A 24,876-nucleotide genomic window follows, 5' to 3' on the forward strand; every position below is an offset into this window, starting at 1 on the left:
AGGTGCCCTGCGATATCTGTCCAGAAAAGAGGTGTAGAGCAGTGAAGTCATGTCTGGTGTGCCTGGCCTCGTACTGTGAGATCCACCTGGAGCCTCACTACAGGGACTCGGCTCTAGGGCGCCATCCACTGGTCACTGTGTGGAAGAACCTGGATGAGCCTGTCTGTAGACTCCACGGGAGGCAGTTGGCCAAGTTTTGTCGGAGCGATCAGACCTGCGTCTGTGCTATGTGTGTCCAGACTGATCACAGGGGTCATCGGGTGGTCACCATCGCCATGGAAGCAACAAAAAAGAAGGCAAGGCAAATACATCAATATGGTTCTTTTGTGGAAGATTATAGTTAGCATGTTGAGTTTTCACATTGCATTCATTCAACAGTTTTATGTACCAAGTCTGTTGCGTAGAGTAAGCCAGAAGGCTAAACTGAAAAACCTTAACTGAAACTTAAGCCTATATTAAACTTAAACGCTGGCGGAGCCGCAAAAGCACTTCTGTGCAAGGGTGTTTGTTTACATAGTGATTCCGAAAGAAAACAGTACTGCCACAAAGTATACATTATGGGGACAGCTAACCAGTGCTCAATGAACAGCTCAATGAAAAAGGTCCCCCCTTGAACTGAAAGAGAGGCTCATTTTGTAGGGGAAGCCCCTCCCATCAGAACATACCGAACTCATTAATTAATTAAGCCATTACAAACATCAAAGCCTACATTTTCCACTCAGCTAAACATATCATGAAATATCTTCATTGAACCTTTGCAATTGGTTTATCATAATACAATATATCACAATATAACACATCTACATAACCCTATAGCTACTGACATGGTGTCTTTCAATACGCCCATTCACATGAATCGGGCTGGCACTAGAAAGCCAGCCCGATTGCTGTGGTTCAGGTCCTGGAGTCATTTATTACTGGATCTTAGTTATTGTGATAGTACTACAATGGAATGCTCAAAGCCTGTTGGCTAATGGGCAGGAGTTCAAGCAGTTCATTGTAAACATGCCAGCTAAGCCTGATGTGATTTGTGTGCAGGAAACATGGCTCAAATGTACTGTGGAGTTTATCATACTGGGATATGTAGTGGTTCGTAGGGACAGAGATGTGTGGGGGGGATATTGGACCTGGAAGTGCTGGAGAGGGTGGAGGGCCAGGAAAGAAATAAGGTAATGGGGTGGGTAGATTTTAATTGGGGGTGGGGGGGTGGAAATGGCCAAGTGATGGAGAATCTGGTGTGCCTGAATGATGGCTGAGGGACCAGGATTGATGGAGCCAGAGTGAAAGAGTCTGTCTTGGACCTCACTCTGGTATCTAGTGCCATGGCAAGAATCTGTGAGTGGGAGGTATGGGGAGGAGTTGACAGTAGGGAGTGATCATTACCCCATAGTATGCACAGTAGGCCAGAGGGAGCAGGTGGTGTCAGTGGATGGAGTAGGCAGGTGGGTGTTTGGAAGGACAAAGTGGGATCAGTTTCAGGAGTTGAGTGAGCAGGTGATGGCTCGGGTAGATATGAGAGGGGATGTGGATAGTATGAATAATTGGGTGGGGACAGCTACTGACGCTATTCACCAAATCAGAGTGGGTTCAGGAAGGGGAAACTATGGACCCAGTGCTCTGCTTAGAAGCGGATGTCAGGGAGGCTCAGGTGAACAAGGAGACTGTTGTAGCTGTCTTTTTTGATGTGGAGCAGGTGTATGATATGATGTGGAAGGAGGGGTAGTTAATCAAGCTTGATATTATTGGGGTAGGAGGAAGAACATACAACTGGATAAAGGTCTATCCAGGTGAGGTTGGGGAAGTCTCTATCAGGCAGCTACCTGGTGGATAACGGTACACCGCAGGGGAACATGATTAGTCCTCTGTTTTTCTCAATCATGATCAATGATGTTTACCTCTCAGGTACGGCCAGATATTGGGAGGTCGTTATTTGCAGATGATGGGGCCTTATGGAAGAGAGGAAGAAATGTTCCATACATAGTCAGGAAGGTACAGGAAGCAATTGATGAGGTAGAGTGGTGGGCATTAGACAGTGTTCTTTACCAGGAGGAAGGTGAGAGAGGAGGTATGCTTGAGGTTATATGAGAAAATCTTGGAGAGGGTGGGTTCCTTCAGGTTCCTTGGGGTATAATTTGACACTAGACTGACCTGGGCAGAACACATTGAGAGAGTGGTGGGAAAGTGTAAGAAGGTGCTGTTTGATGGGGAAGGAGTGGGGGGCTGGGCATTCCTCATTGAGGACCATGTATGTTACATTGATCCGATCTGTAATAGACAATGGCAGTATAGCGTATGGCTCGTCAGCCCGGACCTCATTGGAAAGGCTATATGTCATGTAGTGGGACGTTTCAAACCTCCCCATTGGCTGCACTACAGGTGGAGATGGGGGATATGCCATTGCAGATTAGGAGACAGCAGCTGGCAATTAATTATTGGGTCATCCTAATGGGACAAGGGGTGTCTCATCCTGCAAAAGGGATTTTACAGGCATGCAGGGAACATAAGTGAAGACAGAACACGAGCTTTGGGTGGGTTGGTGGGTAATACCCAGGCGAAGGAGATGGGACTGTATGGAAGGGAGTTTAGTCTAAAGATAGCTATTCCTATCAATCCGCCATGGCTACTCCCACCTCCGGTAGTTGATCTAGAAGTGTTGGAGAAACTACAGGAAGATGAGGGTGTTGATCCGTCTGATTTATTTAAGAGACATCTGGATACTGTGTATCAGGATTTTGTGGCCATTTACACAGATTGTTCAAAAGATCAAAGGACAGGACGTACTGGGTCAGCATTTGTAGTAGTCCTTATTCCAGCATACCCGGAAGCTACAGAGACGGAGAGAGAAACCGAAATGAATAGAGCGGTGATCCAAAACATTGAGTACAAAAGTACAAAAAACATCACTTAAATTAAACATGAAAGCTTGTCTGCGAATTCTTTATACCATACCAAACTGTTACTGAAGGGAGGTAAGAATGGTGTGTGTAAAGTATGAACTGAGATTGCTAAATTAACTTGTGTCGACCGACATTGCTAACGAAGCTGAAAATGGAGCAGGGATGGGGGATGAGTGTGGGTGTGTTAGTTTACCAAATCCTTCCCACTGACAGTGACGAACTTCTTCGTCACAAAGTCCATAAAATTCGTTTTTATAAATATACAAAACATAAACCTAACATTCAGAGATACTGTATCTGTAAGAATCTGTACATACATCCGTACATACAGTATGTACTGTAAGCGATTTCAGGGTTTTTAAACATTAGGCCAAAATGCAGATTTGATTGAACTGTTTTTCCAACTTAGAGAGTTGACTGATATTGTACGTTTTTCTGATTTGAATTCCACTGATTCATCCACAGGTTAAGCTAAAGAAGTCCATGATGAAGTTTCAGCAGATGATCCAGGAGAGACTGAAGAAGATGGAGGACCTCCAACAATCAGTGGAGCTCGTTGAAGTGACTGAAGAGAAACAGAAAGCAGCAGAGAGGCGGGCTGAAGGGTTGGTCAAAGAGATGGAGCAGGAAATCACTGAGCTACAGAGGAGAAGCACTGAGTTGGAGCAGCTCTCACACACTGAGGACCACCTCACCCTTCTACAAGTCAGTATCCCCATTTCCTGTCTTTATAAATAAAATGTTAACATTTTTGGCCAACATGTATACACTGCTCAAAAAAATAAAGGGAACACTTAAACAACACATCCTAGATCTGAATGAAAGAAATAATCTTATTAAATACTTTTTTATTTACATAGTTGAATGTGCTGACAACAAAATCACACAAAAATAATCAATGGAAATCCAATTTATCAACCCATGGAGGTCTGGATTTGGAGTCACACTCAAAATTAAAGTGGAAAACCACACTACAGGCTGATCCAACTTTGATGTAATGTCCTTAAAACAAGTCAAAATGAGGCTCAGTAGTGTGTGTGGCCTCCACGTGCCTGTATGAACTCCCTACAACGCCTGGGCATGCTCCTGATGAGGTGGCGGATGGTCTCCTGAGGGATCTCCTCCCAGACCTGGACTAAAGCATCCGCCAACTCCTGGACAGTCTGTGGTGCAACGTGGCGTTGGTGGATGGAGCGAGACATGATGTCCCAGATGTGCTCAATTGGATTCAGGTCTGGGGAACGGGCGGGCCAGTCCATAGCATCAATGCCTTCCTCTTGCAGGAACTGCTGACACACTCCAGCCACATGAGGTCTAGCATTGTCTTGCATTAGGAGGAACCCAGGGCCAACCGCACCAGCATATGGTCTCACAAGGGGTCTGAGGATCTCATCTCGGTACCTAATGGCAGTCAGGCTACCACTGGCAAGCACATGGAGGGCTGTGCAGCCCCCCAAAGAAATACCACCCCACACCATGACTGACCCACCGCCAAACCGGTCATGCTGGAGGATGTTGCAGGCAGAAGAACGTTCTCCACAGCGTCTCCAGACTCTGTCACGTCTGTCACGTGCTCAGTGTGAACCTGCTTTCATCTGTGAAGAGCACAGGGCGCCAGTGGCGAATTTGCCAATCTTGGTGTTCTCTGGCAAATGCCAAATGTCCTGCACGGTGTTGGGCTGTAAGCACAATCCCCACCTGTGGACGTCGAGCCCTCATACCACCCTCATGGAGTCTGTTTCTGACCGTTTGAGCAGACACATGCACATTTGTGGCCTGCTGGAGGTCATTTTGCAGGGCTCTGGCAGTGCATCTCCTGCTCCTCCTTGCACAAAGGCGGAGGTAGCGGTCCTGCTGCTGGGTTGTTGCCCTCCTACGGCCTCTTCCACGTCTCCTGATGTACTGGCCTGTCTCCTGGTAGCGCCTCCATGCTCTGGACACTACGCTGACAGACACAGCAAACCTTCTAGCCACAGCTCGCATTGATGTGCCATCCTGGATGAGCTGCACTACCTGAGCCACTTGTGTGGGTTGTAGACTCCGTCTCATGCTACCACTAGAGTGAAAGCACCGCCAGCATTCAAAAGTGACCAAAACATCAGCCAGGAAGCATAGGAACTGAGAAGTGGTCTGTGGTCTCCACTTGCAAAACCACTCCTTTATTGGGGGTGTCTTGCTTATTGCCTATAATTTCCACCTGTTGTCTATTCCATTTGCACAACAGCATGTGAAATGTATTGTCAATCAGTGTTGCTTCCTAAGTGGACAGTTTGATTTCACAGAAGTGTGATTGACTTGGAGTTACATTGTGTTGTTTAAGTGTTCCCTTTATTTTTTTGAGCAGTATATATATATATATCCATATGTATATGTGTATGTGTGTGTGTGTGTGTGTGTGTGTGTGTATGTTATAGATATAATTTCACAACACAAACAAGCCCAAACAACAAGTTGTTACTCTTTTTGACGGGTTTCCCCCCTCTACAAATAGAGATTCCCATCACTGTCCACTCCTCTACACAACAAGGACTGGTCACACATCATCAAGTCCCTGATCCAAGAACTACAGGAGAAACTAGAAATATCCTCAAGAGATAGTAGAAAACTACATTGAGCCTCCTCTAAAATAAGACATGTCTTTTTACTCAGGAACATTTTTGATTGTTTAACATCATTCAACCTTTTTGTCTGTCCTCAAGAGATTTTTACAATGAGAAATATCGGGAACTATGTATTTATTGTAACCTTGACTTACCATTTTACCAAAGGAAATGTGACTTTAATGTGTATAATTTATGTTTATGTCGAGTTTATCATATCCTGTCCACAGTGTGCAGTCATGGTTGATTATTTATGTCTTGTTACAATTTGACCAGAGTGAATGTGATTTTTGGGGGATTTTTTATCTATATATAATTTATCTTAGAATTTATTCAAAATGTTTAGTATTGTGTTAGAGAAAGTATGACCACCAATCAAGTATTATGCAGGGTTGTACCAATTTGTGATTGTGCATTTAGCAGAGTTTGTCATTGGATTAAGTAAATACTGTAGCCTATCGTTAACCTAATGGAAATATGTTTGACTTTCAAATCTCAAGTAAAAGAAACAGCATGAGCACACCAGAGGAGACTGATGGAAGTAGCTATAGGAGGATGGGGTCATTGTAATGGCTGGAATGGAATCAGTGGAATCGAGTCAAACGTGGTTTCCATATGTTTGTGTTTGATACCATTCCATTTAATTCCATTGCAGGCATTACAATGAGCCCGTGCTCCTCCCACCAGAGTTGAGACACACACACAAACAGGTTTTCCACACACCCATGCTTCTGCCAATTCTACTACCGATGAAGACATACCTCCTTCATGGAAAAGGGAACTGGTCTTTATTTTAGCTGAAATGAAACTCAAGGGAGGAAAAAGAATGGGACAAAGTAAAGGATGCCCATATGATCCCAGAGTAAAGGAAGTTCACATCATCTGAAAGGTACTGGCAATACTTATTTTTTTGTTGCATATATAACAGATTGTATTACTTTTAAGTGTACATCATGCGACTGTCAAGAAATTAGGTATACATGTAATTTGTAATTGATTGTTTTTGGTTGATGATGTACAATGTAAGTATGATTGACATGTACGATGCTTATAATGTAATAAATGAGATGAAATAAGGTACTGTACTATAGATATACTTATTGTACATTTTGACACATTACAGTAATTACTACATTGTTTTTCTCACTTCTGTATCAAAACCAGTCAACAATTTCCCTTATTTAATAACTCCTTAAAATATAGTCAAAACATATAAAAAGTACACTTCTATCATATACTGTTATTATGTTTCCTGTTTGTGGTTGTTTTATTCTTTGTTTTCTGATTATTGTGATATGGAAGTTACTGTAGGTACACAAGTGCCTTCGGGCTTGTCTCATTACCTAGGTGTGCCAGTCAGACCATCTGTGGGCATACCCGCATGTCTGTGTGCTCACTTCTCACTCTCATTTCGCTAATTCAAATACCTCAATAGACAATGTACTCTAGAGTTTACTGTACTCCTATCACCAGAGGGCAGTAATTCACTGTAATTCAGTGGCGCACACTACCTTCCAGAATCTCCAAAATTGTAACTTGTGGGTAGTTAAAAGTAAGACCAAGAATGTACATAATCTCCGTCTCTTCATCAAAACCTGAGAGCCCACATTGGAAAGAGATGGCATTGCTGATATGCTTTTAGTCTCTCAGTGAATGATGAATACTTACCCTGCTGAAAAAAAAACAGCATAGACCCGACTAAGTTTCAAGATGGTATGACCAGCATGTTCTAGCTGCTTATGCTGGCCGACCAGCATCATCTAGCTGGTTAGGCTGGCCGACTAGCTGGTCAAGCTGGTATGCTGGTGACCAGTTTAGGCTGGTGATGCTGGTCCATGCGGGTCTATACTGGTCCAGCATGGTCTAACACGGAACCCAAACCGTCTGCACGCGTGTGCCATTGTGCGCCATCGTGCATACATTTATTTAGTCCCCCCACACCAAACGCGATCACGACACGCAGGTTAAAATATCAAAACAAACTCTGAACCAATTATATTCATTTGGGGACAGGTCGTTAAGCATTAAATATTTATGGCAATTTAGCTAGTTAGCTTGCACTTGCTAGCTAATTTGTCCTATTTAGCTAGCTTGCTGTTGCTAGCTAATTTGTCCTGGGATATAAACATTGAGTTGTTATTTTACCTGAAATGCACAAGGTCCTCTACTCCGCCATTTAACCCACACATAAAACGGTCAACCGAATCGTTTCTAGTCATCTCTCTTCCTTCCAGGCTTTTTCTTCTCTTGACTTTATATTGCGATTGGCAACTTTCATAAATTAGGTGTATTACCGACACTGACATCGTTCGTCTTTCAGTCACCCACGTGGGTATAACCATTGAGATGGCACGTGGGTACCCACTTCTATAAACCAATGAGGAGATGGGAGAGGCAGGACTTGCAGCGCGATCTGCGTCAGAAATAGAACTGATTTCTATTTTAGCCCTTGGCAACGCAGACACTCGTTGCCACGAGCGAGCAGTGTGGGTGCAATAATTGAATAACATAGATTTCTAAATTTATTTTGCAACGCTCGCGCACGCGCCAAGAGCGGTGTGGTCAGCCTGTAACACGGAACCCAAACCGGCTGTGCGCCATCCTGCATAAATTTATTTTGGCCCCCCACACCAAATACGATCATGGCACACAGGTTAAAATATCAAAACAAACTATGAACCAATTATATTAATTTGGGGACAGGCTGACCACACCGCTCGCGTCGCGTGCGCGAGCGTTGCAAAATACATTTAGAAATCTATGTTTTGCACCCATGTTATTCCTCTCTCCTACAGCGTCCATCACAATTACACACATATATAATGCCAATTATGCAAATTCGGTGATGACGTCATTTAGCAACTTCTAGCGACTTTTAGGACAGCCACTAGCCACGTTCCTTACTGAGGAGTTGGCAACACTGCTTGCAGGTCTGTTGTCGCCACTGTATTAGGGAGAAAAAAAAAATAATTAAGCACTTTGATGATGGCTACCAGCATCACCAGCATATGCTGGTCATCATTGTCCAAAACACAGTGAAGTCACCAGCATCCACTTGCTACAAGCATGATCAGCTGGTCAATGCTGTGTTTTTTTCAGCAGGGTATTAATGATAAATAGTGTATCTCCAACAACACCTCTTTCAACTTTTTTATTCATCAAATTGCAGACAACAAACACTCTCGCAAATACTTGATATTGACAGGTTAAAGGACTCCAGCTCCAGACATGGCCTTCTCTTCCTTACACACTGTCAAAATGGACACCCCTATTCTGATCAAGCACCATCTCTACTGCTCTATTTGTCTGGACCTGTTTGAAAACCCCGTCACCACCCACTGTGGCCACAGCTTCTGCAAGTCCTGCCTGGGCCGCAACCTCCACTTGAATGACCTCGCGTGCCCCCTCTGCAAGGAGCATCTGAGGGGTAACCCGCAGGTGAATATTAGTCTTCCTCTTCTTCTTCAAGATGCATTTATGGAGAAACCCACAAGTAATAAGGCAGTCCAGACATTTTAAGTGCTAGAAAAACTCAATATAACACATCCTGTCTCAGCCATTTTCCCCACTAGTTGGCAGTATTTACATCAACATAAATACATCAAATGTGGTTGGGGGGATGTATTGCATTGGGGAATGATGTCTGTTGTGTACTTAATTTTTTTTATATTGAGGATGTGTTGATAATGACACTTATAACCTTCGTTGAATTGAATATTGGTACGTAATGCAGGTAAAACCAAGTATATGGATTTTTTCAAATCACAAAAATGTGTCTGATTTATGCATACATACATTGGGTGGTGCTCTCATTGATCGTGTCACCACTTATAAATATCTGGGCATCTAGATTTATGATAGGCTTTCCTTCAAAAAGCATGTAGATGAATTAGTTAATTAAGAACGGGCTTCTTTTAATGGAATATGTCATACCTTTCGTTCGATAGCAGAAAACAAATAATTCAGTCGACATTCACTCCTGTCTTAGATTACGGCAATATCATCTATATGAACTCAGCTGCCACTCCATTGAAGCCAATGGAGGCAGTTTCTGCGTTACTCTTTATTACAGGTGATAGTTTCAGCACACATCACTGAACTCTGTACCAGAAAGTAGACTGGCCATCTTTGAAGTTTCATAGATGCATTGCGCGTTTTTTTGGTTTATAAATCCATCTTGCATAAACGATCACCGTACCTCACTTCTCTGTTATCCTACAGAAATCAGACATGGTCTCAGGGATGGCTCTCCCTGGAGATCTCTTAGATCTTGCACAGAGTTAGGTAAATCTGCCTTTAGCTATTTTGCACCTTGCTTATGGAATGGTCTACAGCCCTCGAACTCAACTCTGGACCTCGAAGTCAGTTCCATTGCATTTTTACATTGTTCCCCTCTAACCAGGGACTGATTTAGACCTGGGACACCAGGTGTGTGAGATTAATTATCAGGTAGAACAGGAAACCAGCGGTCTCCGGACCTCGTAGGTTAAGAGTTGAGTACGCCTGAGTCTACCGAGTTTGCTGAAATTGGAGGAATTGGTGCCTCTGAGGCAGTTCAGACGGCTGCCTGAGGACCTTTTTAAGGAAGAATGTGTTTCTTATGATTCTATGCTCGATCTTATGTTTCTATTACATTTTCTATTGTTTGTTTTTTGCTTACTTATATATTTTGTAGGTTAACTATATATTTTTACTATGTTTTTTAATTTCCATAAGTCATTGATGTAAATAATATAGTATTAGTCAACTCACCTGATAAAATAAGGAATTAAAAACTGACTTGCTTTTCTTAATTGTCCCTGAGGTGATAAATAAAGTTGTATAAGATTGAATAATGAATGGATAAACAAAGCATAAAAGCGCAATACAATTTTACCCACAGGTGAACATCATCCTCAGGTCCCTAATCCAAGAACTGAAGAAGGCCCAGGAAAGGAAGCCAGGGGAGTATTCCGGAGCCTTGGGCGAGGTGGCCTGTGATGTCTGCACTGAGAGGAAACTCAAGGCCCATAAGTCCTGCTTGCTGTGCCTGGCCTCATACTGCGAGACTCACCTGCAAACCCACACCTCTGCAGATAGGCTGAAGGGCCACAGGTTGACTTTGACTTTATTGATTCTTAATCACAGTTCATACCAAAAAACTTGAAGAAACTCAGAATTTACATAATAGGAAATAACACCAGAAAACACACTTGGATACACTTGTTTTTTATTCTTACTTTTCTTGATTGGAAAGTGTAAAAATGTATACATAGGTTGGTGGCCCCTGTGGATGACCTGGATGGGAGGGCCTGTCTGACCCATGGTCGACCTCTGGAGTTGTACAGCAGGGCGGAGGGGCGTTGTGTCTGTGCCCTCTGCATGAAGGAGGGTCACGAGGTCGTCTCCACAGAAACGGAGTGGGACAAGAAGAAGGTGAGGTCATAATTCCTAAGAGTTCAATGATGGCTATGTGTATAGAATTGGGTGAGTCTGAAGGAGAGTGCGTATTGAGTGATTATTACATTAAATTACATTAATAATGATAAACTAATGTATAATTCCTTTTCTTTCCATGTTTTTTCATTTCCAAGGGTCAGCTGGGTAGCAGTCTGGCTGATATGCAGGAAAGGATCCTGGAGAGAGAGAGAAAGGTGGAGGAGATCAGGGAATCCATGGACCTCTGCAAGGTGAGTCCAGAGTGTTCAGAGTGCGGTACTACATGTCTACCTGCAAGCACAGAGCTGTGCTGTAACAGTGCTCTACAAGAAGAGCGAGAGAGCGAGAGCAAAGATAGTAAAAAAACTGGACTGCATGCACAAATACATTAGGTATATGCTTGCAAGGGGAGTCCTGTGTGAGTCAGAGTGAGGTAATACAAGTCCACATGCAGATACAGAGGTGGGGCACCGTAACAGTGAGATAGTTAAACATGAGACAGAGAGACCTGTTGCACATAGAGAGGGACAAGAGATACAGAGTGTGAGACATGCATACAGAAAGAGATCTGGAGACATGAGACATACTGTACATGCACAGATAGTGAGACAAGCACAGAGAAAAGTCAAGTGAAAAGTGAGACAGACAGATGGGAATGAAATACAGTGAGGGAAAAAAGTATTTGATCCCCTGCTGATTTTGTACGTTTGCCCACTGACAAAGAAATTATCCGTCTATAATTTTAATGGTAGGTTTATTTGAACAGTGAGAGACAGAATAACAACAATAAAAATCCAGAAAAAACGCATGTCAAAAATGTTATAAATAGATTTGCATTTTAATGAGGAAAATAAGTATTTGACCCCCACTCAATCAGAAAGATTTCTGGCTCCCAGGTGTCTTTTATACAGGTAATGAGCGGAGATTAGGAGCACACTCTTAAAGGGAGCGCTCCTAATCTCAGCTTGTTACCTGTATAAAAGACACCTGTCTACAGAAGCAATCAATCAATCAGATTCCAAACTCTCCACCATGGCCAAACTCTCCACCAAGACCAAAGAGCTCTCCAAGGATGTCAGGGACAAGATTGTAGACCTACACAAGGCTGGAATGGTCTACAAGACCATCGCCAAGCAGCTTGGTGAGAAGGTGACAACAGTTGGTGCGATTATTCGCAAATGGAAGAAACACAAAAGAACTGTCAATCTCCCTCGGCCTGGGGCTCCATGCAAGATCTCACCTCGCGGAGTTGCAATGATCATGAGAACGGTGAGGAATCAGCCCAGAACTACACGGGAGGATCTTGTCAATGATCTCAAGGCAGCTGGGACCATAGTCACCAAGAAAACAATTGGTAACACACTACGCCGTGAAGGACTGAAATCCTGCAGCGCCCACAATGTCCCCCTGCTCAAGAAAGCACATATACATGCCTGTCTGAAGTTTGCCAATGAACATCTGAATGATTCAGAGGACAACTGGGTGAAAGTGTTGTGGTCAGATGAGACCAAAATGGAGCTCTTTGGCATCAACTCAACTCGCCATGTTTGGAGGAGGGGGAATGCTGCCTGTGACCCCAAGAACACCATCCCCACCATAATTTTTTAACATTTTAGTCATTTAGCAGACACTCTTATCCAGAGCGACTTACAGTAGTGAGTGCATACATTTCATACATTTTTTTTTTTTTATTCCCGTACTGGTCCCCCATGGGAATCGAACCCACAACCCTGGCGTTGCAAACACCATGCTCTACCAACTGAGCCACACGGGACCTAACAAGGAGGTGGAAACATTATGCTTTGGGGGTGTTTTTCTGCTAAGTGGACAGGACAACTTGACCGCATCAAAGGGACGATGGACGGGGCCATGTACCGTCAAATCTTGGGTGAGAACCTCCTTCCCTCAGCCAGGGCATTGAAAATGGGTCATGGGTTGGTATTCCAGCATGACAATGACCCAAAACACATGGCCAAGGCAACAAAGGAGTGGCTCAAGTAGAAGCACATTAAGGTCCTGGAGTGGCCTAGCCAGTAGAAAATCTGTGGAGGTTCGAGTTGCCAAACGTCAGCCTCGAAACCTTAATGACTTGGAGAATATCTGCAAAGAGGAGTTGGACAAAATCCCTCCTGAAATGTGTGCAAACCTGGTGGCCAACTACAAGAAACGTCTGACCTCTGTGATTGCCAACAAGGGTTTTGCCACCAAGTACTAAGTCATGTTTTGCAGAGGGGTCAAATACTTATTTCCCTCATTAAAATGCAAATCAATTCATAACATTTTTGACATGCGTTTTTCTGGATTATTTTGTTGTTATTCTGTCTCTCACTGTTCAAATAAACCTACCATTAAAATTATAGACTGATCATTTCTTTGTCAGTGGGCAAACGTACAAAATCAGCAGGGGATCAAATATTTTTTCTCTCACTGTAGACATTGAGGTGATACTGAGTTGTTGTCCACCATCTATCCCTTTAGGCCCAACTGGACAGGGAGAGGAGGGAGATAGACTCTGTGTTTGAAGTGGTGATGACAGCTGTAGAGGAGACCCAGCGAGAGGCTCTCAGGCCCCTGGAGAAGAGACAACAGGGCGTGGAGCGAGAGGCAGAAGAACTCACCCAAGAGCTGCAGAGAGAGATCAGACAGCTGAGAGATATCATTGATCAGCTGGAGGACGTTGCTAACCTAGAGGATCACATTCACTTCCTGCAGGTGAGTGACTTTACTTGAACGTTAACCCTTTTGCTCTGTGAGCGGCATAGATCATCCACAAATGATTCCTCCCGGCACTGCACTGTGTCACTAGTTGACTGAACAGTCTGCAAGCTGCTCGCACTTTTTATTGCGCTATATGATTGAAGAGTTTGCAAGCTGCTCACACTCTGTATTGGACTAGGTGACTGAAAAGTCTGAAAGCTGTTCCTAAGTTGGTTGACGCATGTGTTTGTGTACCAGTATGTGTGAAATGCATGGATGGTACTGGACTGAGTGTCTATTGTCTGTCAAATAGTTTTTGAATTATATAATTATACACTATAATGAAATAAAACTGTTGAATAATCTTTCTCTGTGACTCAGTCTCTCTTTTCCTCTCTCTTTTCTCTCCATCTGTCTCTCCACCAGACCTTCCCATCTCTGTCGGGGCTGGGTGATGGTAGAGACTGGACTGAGGTCTCACTTGATACTAAAGTCTCCTTTGGTACCATGAGAAGCAGCTGTACAGCCATGATGGAGAAAATTAAGCAGGAGCTTGAGAAGCTCTCCTCGATTGGTAAGATGAAGACAGTGTTGAAAACCGTACATATACAGTGCATTCGGAAAGTATTCAGACCCCTTGACCATTTCCACATTTTGTTACGTTACAGCCTTTTTTTTAAATGGATTAAATAAAAACATTTCCTCATCAATCTACACACAATACGCCATAATGTCCAAACAAAAACAGGTTTTAGATTATTTATTTTTACCTTATTTACTTAAGTATTCAGACCCTTTGCTATGAGACTCGAAATTGAGCTCAGGTGTATCCTGTTAGAATTGATCAGCCTTGAGATGTTTCTACAACTTGATTGGAGTCCACCTGTGGTAAATTCAATTGATTGTACATGATTTGGAAATGCACACACCTGTCTATATAACTTCCCACAGTTGGCAGTGCATGTCAGATCGAAAACCAAACCATGAAGTCGAAGGAATTGTCTGTAGAGCTCCGAGACAGGATTGTGTCGAGGCACAGATCTGGAGAAGGGTACCAAAAAATGTCAGCAGCATTGAAGGTCCCCAAGAACACAGTGGCCTCCATCGTTCTTAAAACCTCTTGAGGACCCCTTCGAGATAAAATCCCGTTAACGGGATTGGTTGGACAATAACCAGTGAGATAGCACGGCGCGAAATTCCCCCCCAAAAATCTCAAAATTCAAATTCAAATATTATACGGCATTTTAAAGATACTCTACTCGTAAATCCAATCACATTGTCCGATTTCAAAAAGGCTTTACGGTGAAAGCCCAACATTAGATTATTTTAGGATAGCACCTTAGCAAAAAAATTTAAAATAGCAATTTTCCAAGCACGGATAGCCGTCACAAAACCAGATATACAGCTAAAATTAAGCACTAACCTTTGACAATCTTCATCAGATGACACTCCTAGGACATCATGTTAGACAATACATACATTTTGTGTTCGATCAAGTTCATATTTATATCCAAAAACCCAATTTCTACATTGGCGCGTGACGTTCAGAAAATGTTTTTTCCCCATAACTCCCGGTGAATGGGCACATTCATTTACAGAAGAACTCATAAAAGTTGACAAAATTAATAACAATTATTTAAAGAATTAGAGATAATCTACTCCTTTATGCAACCACTTTGTCAGATTTCAAAATAACTTTACGGAAAAAGCACATTGTTCAATATACTGAGTACAGAACTTAGCCTTCAATGCTAAGCTATACAGTTAGCCTTCAACCACGGCGTCGACAAATCTAAAAAAATATGTTAGAAATATTTTCTTACCTTTGCTGATCTTCGGCGGAATGCACTCGGAAGGGCTCCCACTTCCACAAGAAATGTTCATTTGTTCTGCAAAGTCCATCATTTATGTCCAAATACCACCGTTTTGTTGACCCATCCAGAACACTTTACAATGCCATGTGGTGTGGACGCAAATCCATAAACGAAATGTTCAAAAGATTCATTACCGTTTGTAGAAACATGTCAAACGATGTTTACAATCAATCCTTTAGGGTATTTTTTAACGTAAAATAATTTTACAATCGGGCAATAGGTATTCATCCCAGAAGAAAAATAACAAACAGCGAAGTCACGTGCACGCGCATCACAAGACACCTGTCCTCAGACTGGCCACTTATTGACTGAGCCACAATTTTCTGCCCGGTAACAGGTGACGGATGAAAACAGTTCCTAAAGCTTGTTGACAGCCAATGGAAGCCTTAGGAGGTGCAACGTAAGTCCTATGTCACTGTAGTTTTTCAAGGGATTCAAAAGAAAAACTACATTTCTAATTTCTCCCACTTCCTGATTCAATTTTTATCAGGTTTTTGCCTGCCATATGAGTTCTGTTATACTCACCTACACCATGCAAACAGTTTTAGAAACTTCAGAGTGTTTTCTATCCAAATCTACTAATAATATGCATATTCTATTTTCTGGGCCAGAGTAGTAACCTGTTTAATTTGGGTACGTTTTTCATCCGGCCGTGAAAATACTGCCCCCTAGCCCCAAGAGGTTTTAAATGGAAGAAGTTTGGAACAACCAAGACTCTTCCTAGAGCTGACCGCCCAGCCAAACTGAGCAATCGGGGAGAAGGGCCTTGGTCAGGGAGGTGGCCAAGAACCCAATGGTCACTCTGACAGAGCTCCAGAGTTCCTCTGTGGAAATGGGAGTACCTTCCAGAAGGACAACCATCTCTGTAGCACTCAACCAATCAGGCCTTCATGGTAGAGTGGCCTGACGGTAGCCACTCCTCAGTTAAAAGTACATTACAGCCCGCTTGGAGTTTGCCCAAAGGCACCTAAAGGAATCAGACCATGAGAAACAAGATTATCTGTTCTGATGAAACCAAGATTGAACACTTTGGCCTGAATGCTAACCGTCACGTCTGGAGGAAACCTGGCACCATCCCTACGGTAAAGCATGGTGGTGGCAGCATCATTCTGCAGTTATGTTTTTCAGCGGCAGAGACTGAGAGACTAGTCAGGATCGAGGGAAAGATGAACGGAGCAAAGTACAGAGAGATCTTTGATGAAAACCTGCTCCAGAGCACAGGACAACGACCCTAAGCACACAGCCAAGATAACGCAGGAGTGGCTTCGGACAAGTCTCTGAATGTGATTGAGTGGCCCAGCCAGAGCCCGGACTTGAACCCGATTGAACATCTCTGGAGAGACTTGAAAATAGCTGCGCAGCGACCTGCCAGAGCTGCGCAGAGAAGATTTTTAGAAACTCTCCAAGTACAAGTGGGCCAAGCTTGTAGCGTCATACCTAAGAAGACTCGAGGCTGTAATCGCTGCCAAAGGTGCTTCAACAAAGTACTGAGTAAAGGGTCTGAATACTTATGTAAATGTGATATTTCATTTTTTTGGGCAAAAAATCTGAACCTGTTTTTGCTTTGTCATTATGGGGTATGGTCCCGCCATTGATTAGGGGGGGAAAACAATTGAATCCATTTGAGAAAATTGCTGTAAGGTAACAAAGTGTGGAAAAAGTCAAAGGGGTCTGAATACTTTTCGATTGCACTGTACTTTTTAGACATATATTCTGCATACATTGCTGTATTCTTTGTTTAGCTTTGTCATACTACAATTGACCGTGACAGCCCAAAAATGTGTTTCTTCCACAGAACTTGAGAGGATCCTGAAGTTTGCAGGTGTGTATTGTTACATTTCAGGGTAGAAATATACTGCTAAAAAAATAAAGGGAACACTTAAACAACACATCCTAGATCTGAATGAAAGAAATAATCTTATTAAATACTTTTTTCTTTACATAGTTGAATGTGCTGACAACAAAATCACACAAAAATAATCAATGGAAATCCAATTTATCAACCCATGGAGGTCTGGATTTGGAGTCACACTCAAAATTAAAGTGGAAAACCACACTACAGGCTGATCCAACTTTGATGTAATGTCCTTAAAACAAGTCAAAATGAGGCTCAGTAGTGTGTGTGGCCTCCACGTGCCTGTATGACCTCCCTACAACGCCTGGGCATGCTCCTGATGAGGTGGCGGATGGTCTCCTGAGGGATCTCCTCCTAGACCTGGACTAAAGCATCCGCCAACTCCTGGACAGTCTGTGCTGCAACGTGTCGTTGGTGGATGGAGCGAGACATGATGTCCCAGATGTGCTCAATTGGATTCAGGTCTGGGGAATGGGCGGGCCAGTCCATAGCATCAATGCCTTCCTCTTGCAGGAACTGCTGACACACTCCAGCCACATGAGGTCTAGCATTGTCTTGCATTAGGAGGAACCCAGGGCCAACCGCACCAGCATATGGTCTCACAAGGGGTCTGAGGATCTCATCTCGGTACCTAATGGCAGTCAGGCTACCTCTGGCGAGCACATGGAGGGCTGTGCGGCCCCCCAAAGAAATCCCACCCCACACCATGACTGACCCACCGCCAAAACGGTCATGCTGGAGGATGTTGCAGGCAGCAGAACGTTCTCCATGGCGTCTCCAGACTCTGTCACGTCTGTCACGTGCTCAGTGTGAACCTGTTTTCATCTGTGAAGAGCACAGGGCGCCAGTGGCGAATTTGCCAATCTTGGTGTTCTCTGGCAAATGCCAAATGTCCTGCACGGTGTTGGGCTGTAAGCACAACCCCCACCTGTGGACGTCGGGCCCTCATACCACCCTCATGGAGTCTGTTTCTGACCGTTTGAGCAGACACATGCACATTTGTGGCCTGCTGGAGGTCATTTTGCAGGGCTCTGGCAGTGCTTCTCCTGCTCCTCCTTGCACAAAGGCGGAGGTAGCGGTCCTGCTGCTGGGTTGTTGCCCTCCTACGGCCTACTCCACGTCTCCTGTTGTACTGGCCTGTCTCCTGGTAGCGCCTCCATGCTCTGGACACTACGCTGACAGACACAGCAAACCTTCTTGCCACAGCTCGCATTGATGTGCCATCCTGGATGAGCTGCACTACCTGAGCCACTTGTGTGGGTTGTAGACTCCGTCTCATGCTACCACTAGAGTGAAAGCACCGCCAGCATTCAAAAGTGACCAAAACATCAGCCAGGAAGCATAGGAACTGAGAAGTTGTCTGTGGTCCCCACCTGCAGAACCACTCCTTTATTGGGGGTGTCTTGCTAATTGCCTATAATTTACACCTGTTGTCTATTCCATTTTCACAACAGCATGTGAAATGTATTGTCAATCAGTGTTGCTTCCTAAGTGGACAGTTTGATTTCACAGAAGTGTGATTGACTTGGAGTTACATTGTGTTGTTTAAGTGTTCCCTTTATTTTTTTGAGCAGTGTACATTAGTATATAAAGACTTCAATCTTCATTAGCATACATCGACACATTCACTTTGTAGTAGGCCACATTTTAACTTCATTCAGGCCAACTGATAGGCCATGTACATGCCCAAATACTGTGCTGTATCTTGTCATAACAATAACATCCATATCTGATATTATTCAGTTGATGTGACCCTGGACCCAGACACAGCCAACATACAGCTGGTTCTCTCTGAGGACGGGAAAGAGGTGAGAGACGGAGGGAAGATACAGGACCTCCCTGACCGTCCGGATCGCTTTGATCACTTCGGCAGCGTCCTGGGGCACAACATGTTAACGTCTGGGAGATCATACTGGGAGGTGGATGTCGGGAACAAGACGGGTTGGGATCTGGGAATTGCAAGAGGAGATGCCAACAGGAAGGGGCAACTCTCTTTGAATCCTACTAATGGTTACTGGGCAATAGTGCATTATAATGGGGACCAATATGGAGCCTTGGGGGACCCTCCTTTTCTCTTGTCACTGATAGAGAAACCCCAGAGGGTGGGGGTGTTTGTGGATTATGAGGAAGGGTTGGTGTCTTTTTATGATGTGGAAGCTAAGGCTCATATATATTCTTTCACTGGGAATTCCTTCACTGGGGAAATGTATCCATATCTCAGCCCACATCTTCTGAATGGGAAGAAGAACTCAGATCCACTGGTCATCACAGAAATAGGCTCATCACTCATTGTTTGGCCTTGAAGGTGAAAGACTTGTTTCAGGCTAGGATTAGGGCTACAGCTAGGTTTAGGGTTGAGTTAGGGTCAGATACAAAATGTTGTACTTTATTACACATATAAATATTTGAATTAATAGTTTTGTATACAGTGCCTTCAGAAAATTCACACTATTTCCACATTTTGTTGTGTTACAGCCCGGATTTAAAATTGATTAAATTGAAATGCTTTGTCACTTGCCTACACTCAATACCGCATAATGTCAAAGTGTAATTATATTTTTTGAAACTTTTACAAATTAATAAAAAAGGAAAAGCTGAAATGTCTTGAGTCAATAAGTATTCAACACTTTGTTATGGCAAGCCTAAATAAGTTCAAGAGTAAAAATTAGCTTGACAAGTCACATGGACTCACTCTTTGTGAAATAATAGTGTTTTTTTATGACTACCTCATCTCTGTACACCACACATACAATTACAGTGCCTTCAGAAAGTATTCATACCCCTTGACATATTCCACAATTTGTCATGTTACAGCCTGAATTCAAAATGGCTTAAATAAATAAAACATTCTCGGCAATCTACACACAATGGCCAAAATAAAATACAGAAATATCTAATTTACATAAGTATTAGCACCCCCGAGTCAATACTTTGTAGAAGCACCTTCAGCAGCGATTGCAAGTGTGAGTCTTTCTGAGTAAGTCTCTAAAAGCTTTCCACACCTGGATTGTGCAACATTTGCCCATTTCTTTTTTGATGTCATAAATACACAAACAAGAAAACAGCGAGTTACAAAAATAAAATGGCTTCCAGTAGGTTAATTAAATGAACTATACAATTTCAAACCAATGCAGCTGCTCTACAGTTTTTCAAATGTACAGTATTATGCAACTAAGTAACAGTATTTTACTTTATAAAGTTACTAGTTGCAGTGTTCTCATTTTTGTATAATGCAGGATGTACTGTAAATGTACTGTAAATAAGTGTTATCGCAGAGAGTTCCCAGCCCATACTGGGAAAGGTGAAGATGACATTAAATAATAATACACACATTGCAGATGGTGTCAGTGCTTCCCCTCTAATATAAAGAAGGCACTTCCACAAGGTCAAATGGGTTACGAGCAAGAGGAGAATCAGCATCAGACTGAACAACTCCAGTTAAAGTTTGAGGGATGGAGAGAATGTTTAGAATTAGGAATTAGAATAATTGAATAGGATCTCTATGAGAGAACACTTGAGTATTCAGATGTGATTTCATGTAGGCCAGGTTTAGGGTCAAATGGAATTGGAAATGAAGGCAGTCAATTCAGAAAGTTAATTTCAATTAAACATTTTTATTTTTTGAAAGGTAATCTACTTTCAATGACTTCTCAATAACTATACTGAACAAAAATATAAACGCAACATGCAACACGTTCAAAGATTTTACAGATTTACAGTTAGTAGGAGAAAAATCTATCAATTTAAAAAAAATTGTTAGGCCCAAATCTATGGATTTCACATGACTGGGAATACAGATATGTATCTGTTGGTAACAGATACCTTAAAAAAATGGGCCTCACAATGGGCCTCAAGATCTCTTCACAGTATTTCTGTGCATTCAAATTGCCATTGATAAAGTGCAATTGTGTTCGTTGTCCATAGCCAATAACTGCCCATACCATAACCCAACCGCCCCCATGGGGCACAGCAGCAAACCGCTCGTCCTCACAACGCCAAACATGTGGTATACGGTTGTGAGGCAGGTTGGATGTACTGCCAAATTCCCTAAAACGATTTTGGAGGCGGCATAAGGTAGAGAAATGAACATTAAACTCTGGCAACAGCTCTGGTAGACATTATTGCAGTCAGCATGCCAATTGCATTCTCCCTCAAAACTTGAAACATCTGTGGCATTATGTTGTGTGACTGCACATTTTAGAGTGGCCTTTTATTGTCCCAGCACAAGGTGCACCTGTGTAATTATCATGCTGTTTAATCAGCTTCTTGATATGACACACCTGTCAGGTGGATTGATTATCTTGGCAAAGGAGAAATGCTCACTAACAGGAATGTAAACAAATGTGTGCACAACATTTGAAGAAAATAAGATTTTTGTGTGTATGGAAAATTTCTGGGATCTTTTATTTCAGCTCATGAAACATGGGACCAACACTTTACACTTTGAGTTTATATTTTTGTTCAGTGTAAGTAGAAACAATTTATTTCAAAAGTTTTCAATTTTTTTATTTTAAATTAACATCACTTCTTGAATGGGCCTCCTGAGTGGCGCAGTGCTAGCTGTGCCACTAGAGATTCTGGGTTCGAGTCCAGGCTCTATCACAGCCGGCCGCAACCGGGAGACCCATGGGGCGGCACACAATTGGCCCAGTGTCTTCTGGGTTAGGGGAGGGTTTGGCCGGCAGGGATGGCCTTGTCCCATCGCACACTAGCGACTCCTGTGGTGGGCTGAGCGCAGTGCACGCTGACACGGTCGCCAAGTGTACGGTGTTACCACCGACACATTGCTGTGGCTGGCTTCCAGGTTAAGTGGGCATTGTGTCAAGAAGCAGTGCTGCTTGGTTGGGTTGTGTTTCGGAGCACGCACGGCTCCCAACCTTCACCTCTCCCAAGTCCGTGGGGGAGTTGCAGTGATGAAACAAGACTATAACTACCAATTGGATACCACGAAAAAGGGGTAAATTATTTTTTTTAATCAAAAAATCAAAAATAAGAAAAATAAATTACAAGAAAGACAAAAAAAATAATCACTTCCTGAATTAAGTGCCTTCAATTCAAATTGACCGCAACCCTGATGAAGGCCTATCACCGTTTAACATGCTTTCATTTACTTGATTTAACTCTCTTACATAAGTATTCAGACCTTTTACTTAGTACTTTGTTGAAGCACCTTTGGCAGTGATTACAGCCTTCAGTCTTCTTGGGCATGACGTTACAAGCTTGGCACACCTATATTTGGGGAGTTTCTGAAATATTTCTCTGCAGATCCTCTCAAGCTCTGTCAGGTTGGATTGGGAGCGTCTCTGCACAATTATTTTCAGGTCTCTCCAGAGATGTTTGATCGGGTTCAAGTCCGGGCTCTGGTTGGGCCACTCAAGGACATTCAGAGACTTGTCCTGAAGCCACACCTGCACTGTCTTGGCTGTGTGCTTAGGGTTGTTGTCCTGCTGGAAAGTGAACCTTCGCCCCAGTCTGAGGTCCTGAGCACTCTGGACCTCGATCCTGTCTAGTCTCCCAGTCTCTGCCGCTGAAAAACACACCCACAACATGACACTGCCACCACCATGCTTCACCGTAGGGATGGTGCCTGGTTTCCTCCAGACGTGATGCTTGGAACATGGCCCCGACAGAGATGGTCGCCTCGCTTCGCGTTCTTAGGAAACTATGCAGCATTTAGTTTTTTTATGTATTATTTCTTACATTGTTACCCCAGGAAATCTTAAGTCTTATTACATACAGCCGGGAAGAACTATTGGATATAAGAGCAATGTCAACTTTCCAACATTACGACCAGGAATACGACTTTACCGAAGCAGCTCCTCTCTTCAGACCACCACCCAGGACAATGGATCGAATCCCAGCAGCTAGCCAAAAACAACTGCGACACAGAAGGGGCAGACGGAGCGGTCTTCTGGTCAGGCTTCGTAAACGGGCACATCGCTCACCGCTCTCGAGTATACTACTCGCCAATGTCCAGTCTCTTGACAACAAGGTAGACGAAATTCGAGCAAGGGTTGCCTTCCAGAGAGACATCAGAGAATGTAACATTCTCTGTTTCACAGAAACATGTCTCTCTCGGGATATGTTGTCGGAATCGGTCCAGCCACCGGGCTTCTCCATGCATCGCGCCGAAAGATATAAACACCTCTCTGGGAAGAGGAAGGGCGGGGGTGTATGATTTATGATTAACAACTCATAGTGTGATCATAACAACACACAGGAACTCAAGTCCTTCTGCTCACCTGACCTAGAATTCCTTACATTCAAATGCCGGGCATTCTATCTACCAAGAGAATTCTCATCAGTTATAGTCACAACTGTGTACCCCCTCAAGCAAACACCCCCCCACTCAAGCAAACACCAAGATGGCCCTCAAGGAACTTCACACGACTCTATCTAAAATGGAAACTATATACCCGGAGGCTGCATTTATTTTAGCTGGGGATTTTAACAAAGCAAATTTGAGATCAATGTTACCTAAATTTTATCAGCATATTGTTTGCACAACACGAAGGGCTAATACTCTTGACCACTGCTACTCTAACTCCCACGATGCATACAAAGCCCTCCCCCGCCCTCCCTTCGGCAAATCCAACCACGACGCCATCTTGCTAGTCCCAGTTTATAGGCAGAAACTCAAACAGGATGTACCAGTGAATAGAACCATTTAACGCTGGTCTGACCAATCGGAAGCCACGCTCCAAGATTGTTTTGATCACGCGGACTGGAATATGTTCCAGTCAGCCTCAGAGAACGACATTGCTGACTCGGTGAGTGTGTTTATAAATAAGTGCATTGGAGATGTCGTACCCACTGTGACTGTTAACCTACCCTAACCAGAAACCGTGGATGGATGGCGGCATTCATGAAAAACTGAAAGCGCAATCCACTGCATTTAAAACTTCTTCGGGATCGGTGTCCCTTCCACGGGACGGTTGAGCTAACGTAGGCTTATGCGATTAGCATGAGGTTGTAAAGAACAAGGAAATTTCCCAGGACATAGACATATTTGATATTGGCAGAAAGCTTAAATTCTTGTTAATCTAACGCACTGTCCAATTTACAGTAGCTATTACAGTGAAATAATACCATGCTATTATTTGAGGAGAGTGCACAATTTTGAACATGAAAAGTTATTAACCTCTTACATCTAGACGTTCCGCTAGCGGAACACCTGCTCCAATATCCAATGATAGGCGTGGCGCGAATTACAAATTCCTCAAAAATACAAAAACTTAAATTTTTCAAACATATGACTATTTCACAGCATTTTAAAGACAAGACTCTCCTTTATCTAACCACACTATCCGATTTAAAAAAAAAATTACAGCGAAAGCTTTACAGCGAAAGCAAAACATTAGATTATGTCAGCAGAGGTCCAAGCCAGAAATAATCAGACACCCATTTTTCAAGCTAGCATATAATGTCACAAAAACCCAGAAGACAGCTAAATGCAGCACTAACCTTTGATGATCTTCATCAGATGACACACCTAGGACATTATGTTATACAATACATGCATGTTTTGTTCAATC

At 43.2% G+C, this 24,876-nt stretch overlaps 1 protein-coding gene across 2 annotated transcripts; it reads left to right on the forward strand.

The window, feature by feature from the left end:
- The first annotated feature begins 3,356 nt into the window (after positions 1 to 3,356).
- On the forward strand, positions 3,357 to 19,941 carry LOC106608979 (E3 ubiquitin-protein ligase TRIM39). Of its 2 annotated transcripts, none has more exons than XM_045721823.1 (10): positions 3,357 to 3,602; positions 5,389 to 6,386; positions 8,703 to 8,935; positions 10,380 to 10,591; positions 10,753 to 10,912; positions 11,071 to 11,166; positions 13,394 to 13,627; positions 14,039 to 14,186; positions 17,282 to 17,308; positions 19,085 to 19,941. In XM_045721823.1, the coding sequence occupies exons 3-10, from the start codon at positions 8,726 to 8,728 to the stop codon at positions 19,642 to 19,644; spliced, it is 1,647 nt and encodes a 548-aa protein (XP_045577779.1). In that variant the 5' UTR covers positions 3,357 to 3,602; positions 5,389 to 6,386; positions 8,703 to 8,725; the 3' UTR covers positions 19,645 to 19,941. The 2 variants fall into 2 exon arrangements, with proteins under 2 accessions (XP_045577779.1, XP_014062742.2); XM_014207267.2 differs by having other exon boundaries at positions 3,363 to 3,602; positions 6,153 to 6,386.
- Positions 19,942 to 24,876: the final 4,935 nt, after the last annotated feature.

Source organism: Salmo salar, chromosome ssa07 (assembly GCF_905237065.1).
Source record: "Salmo salar chromosome ssa07, Ssal_v3.1, whole genome shotgun sequence".
NCBI lineage: Eukaryota > Metazoa > Chordata > Actinopteri > Salmoniformes > Salmonidae > Salmo > Salmo salar.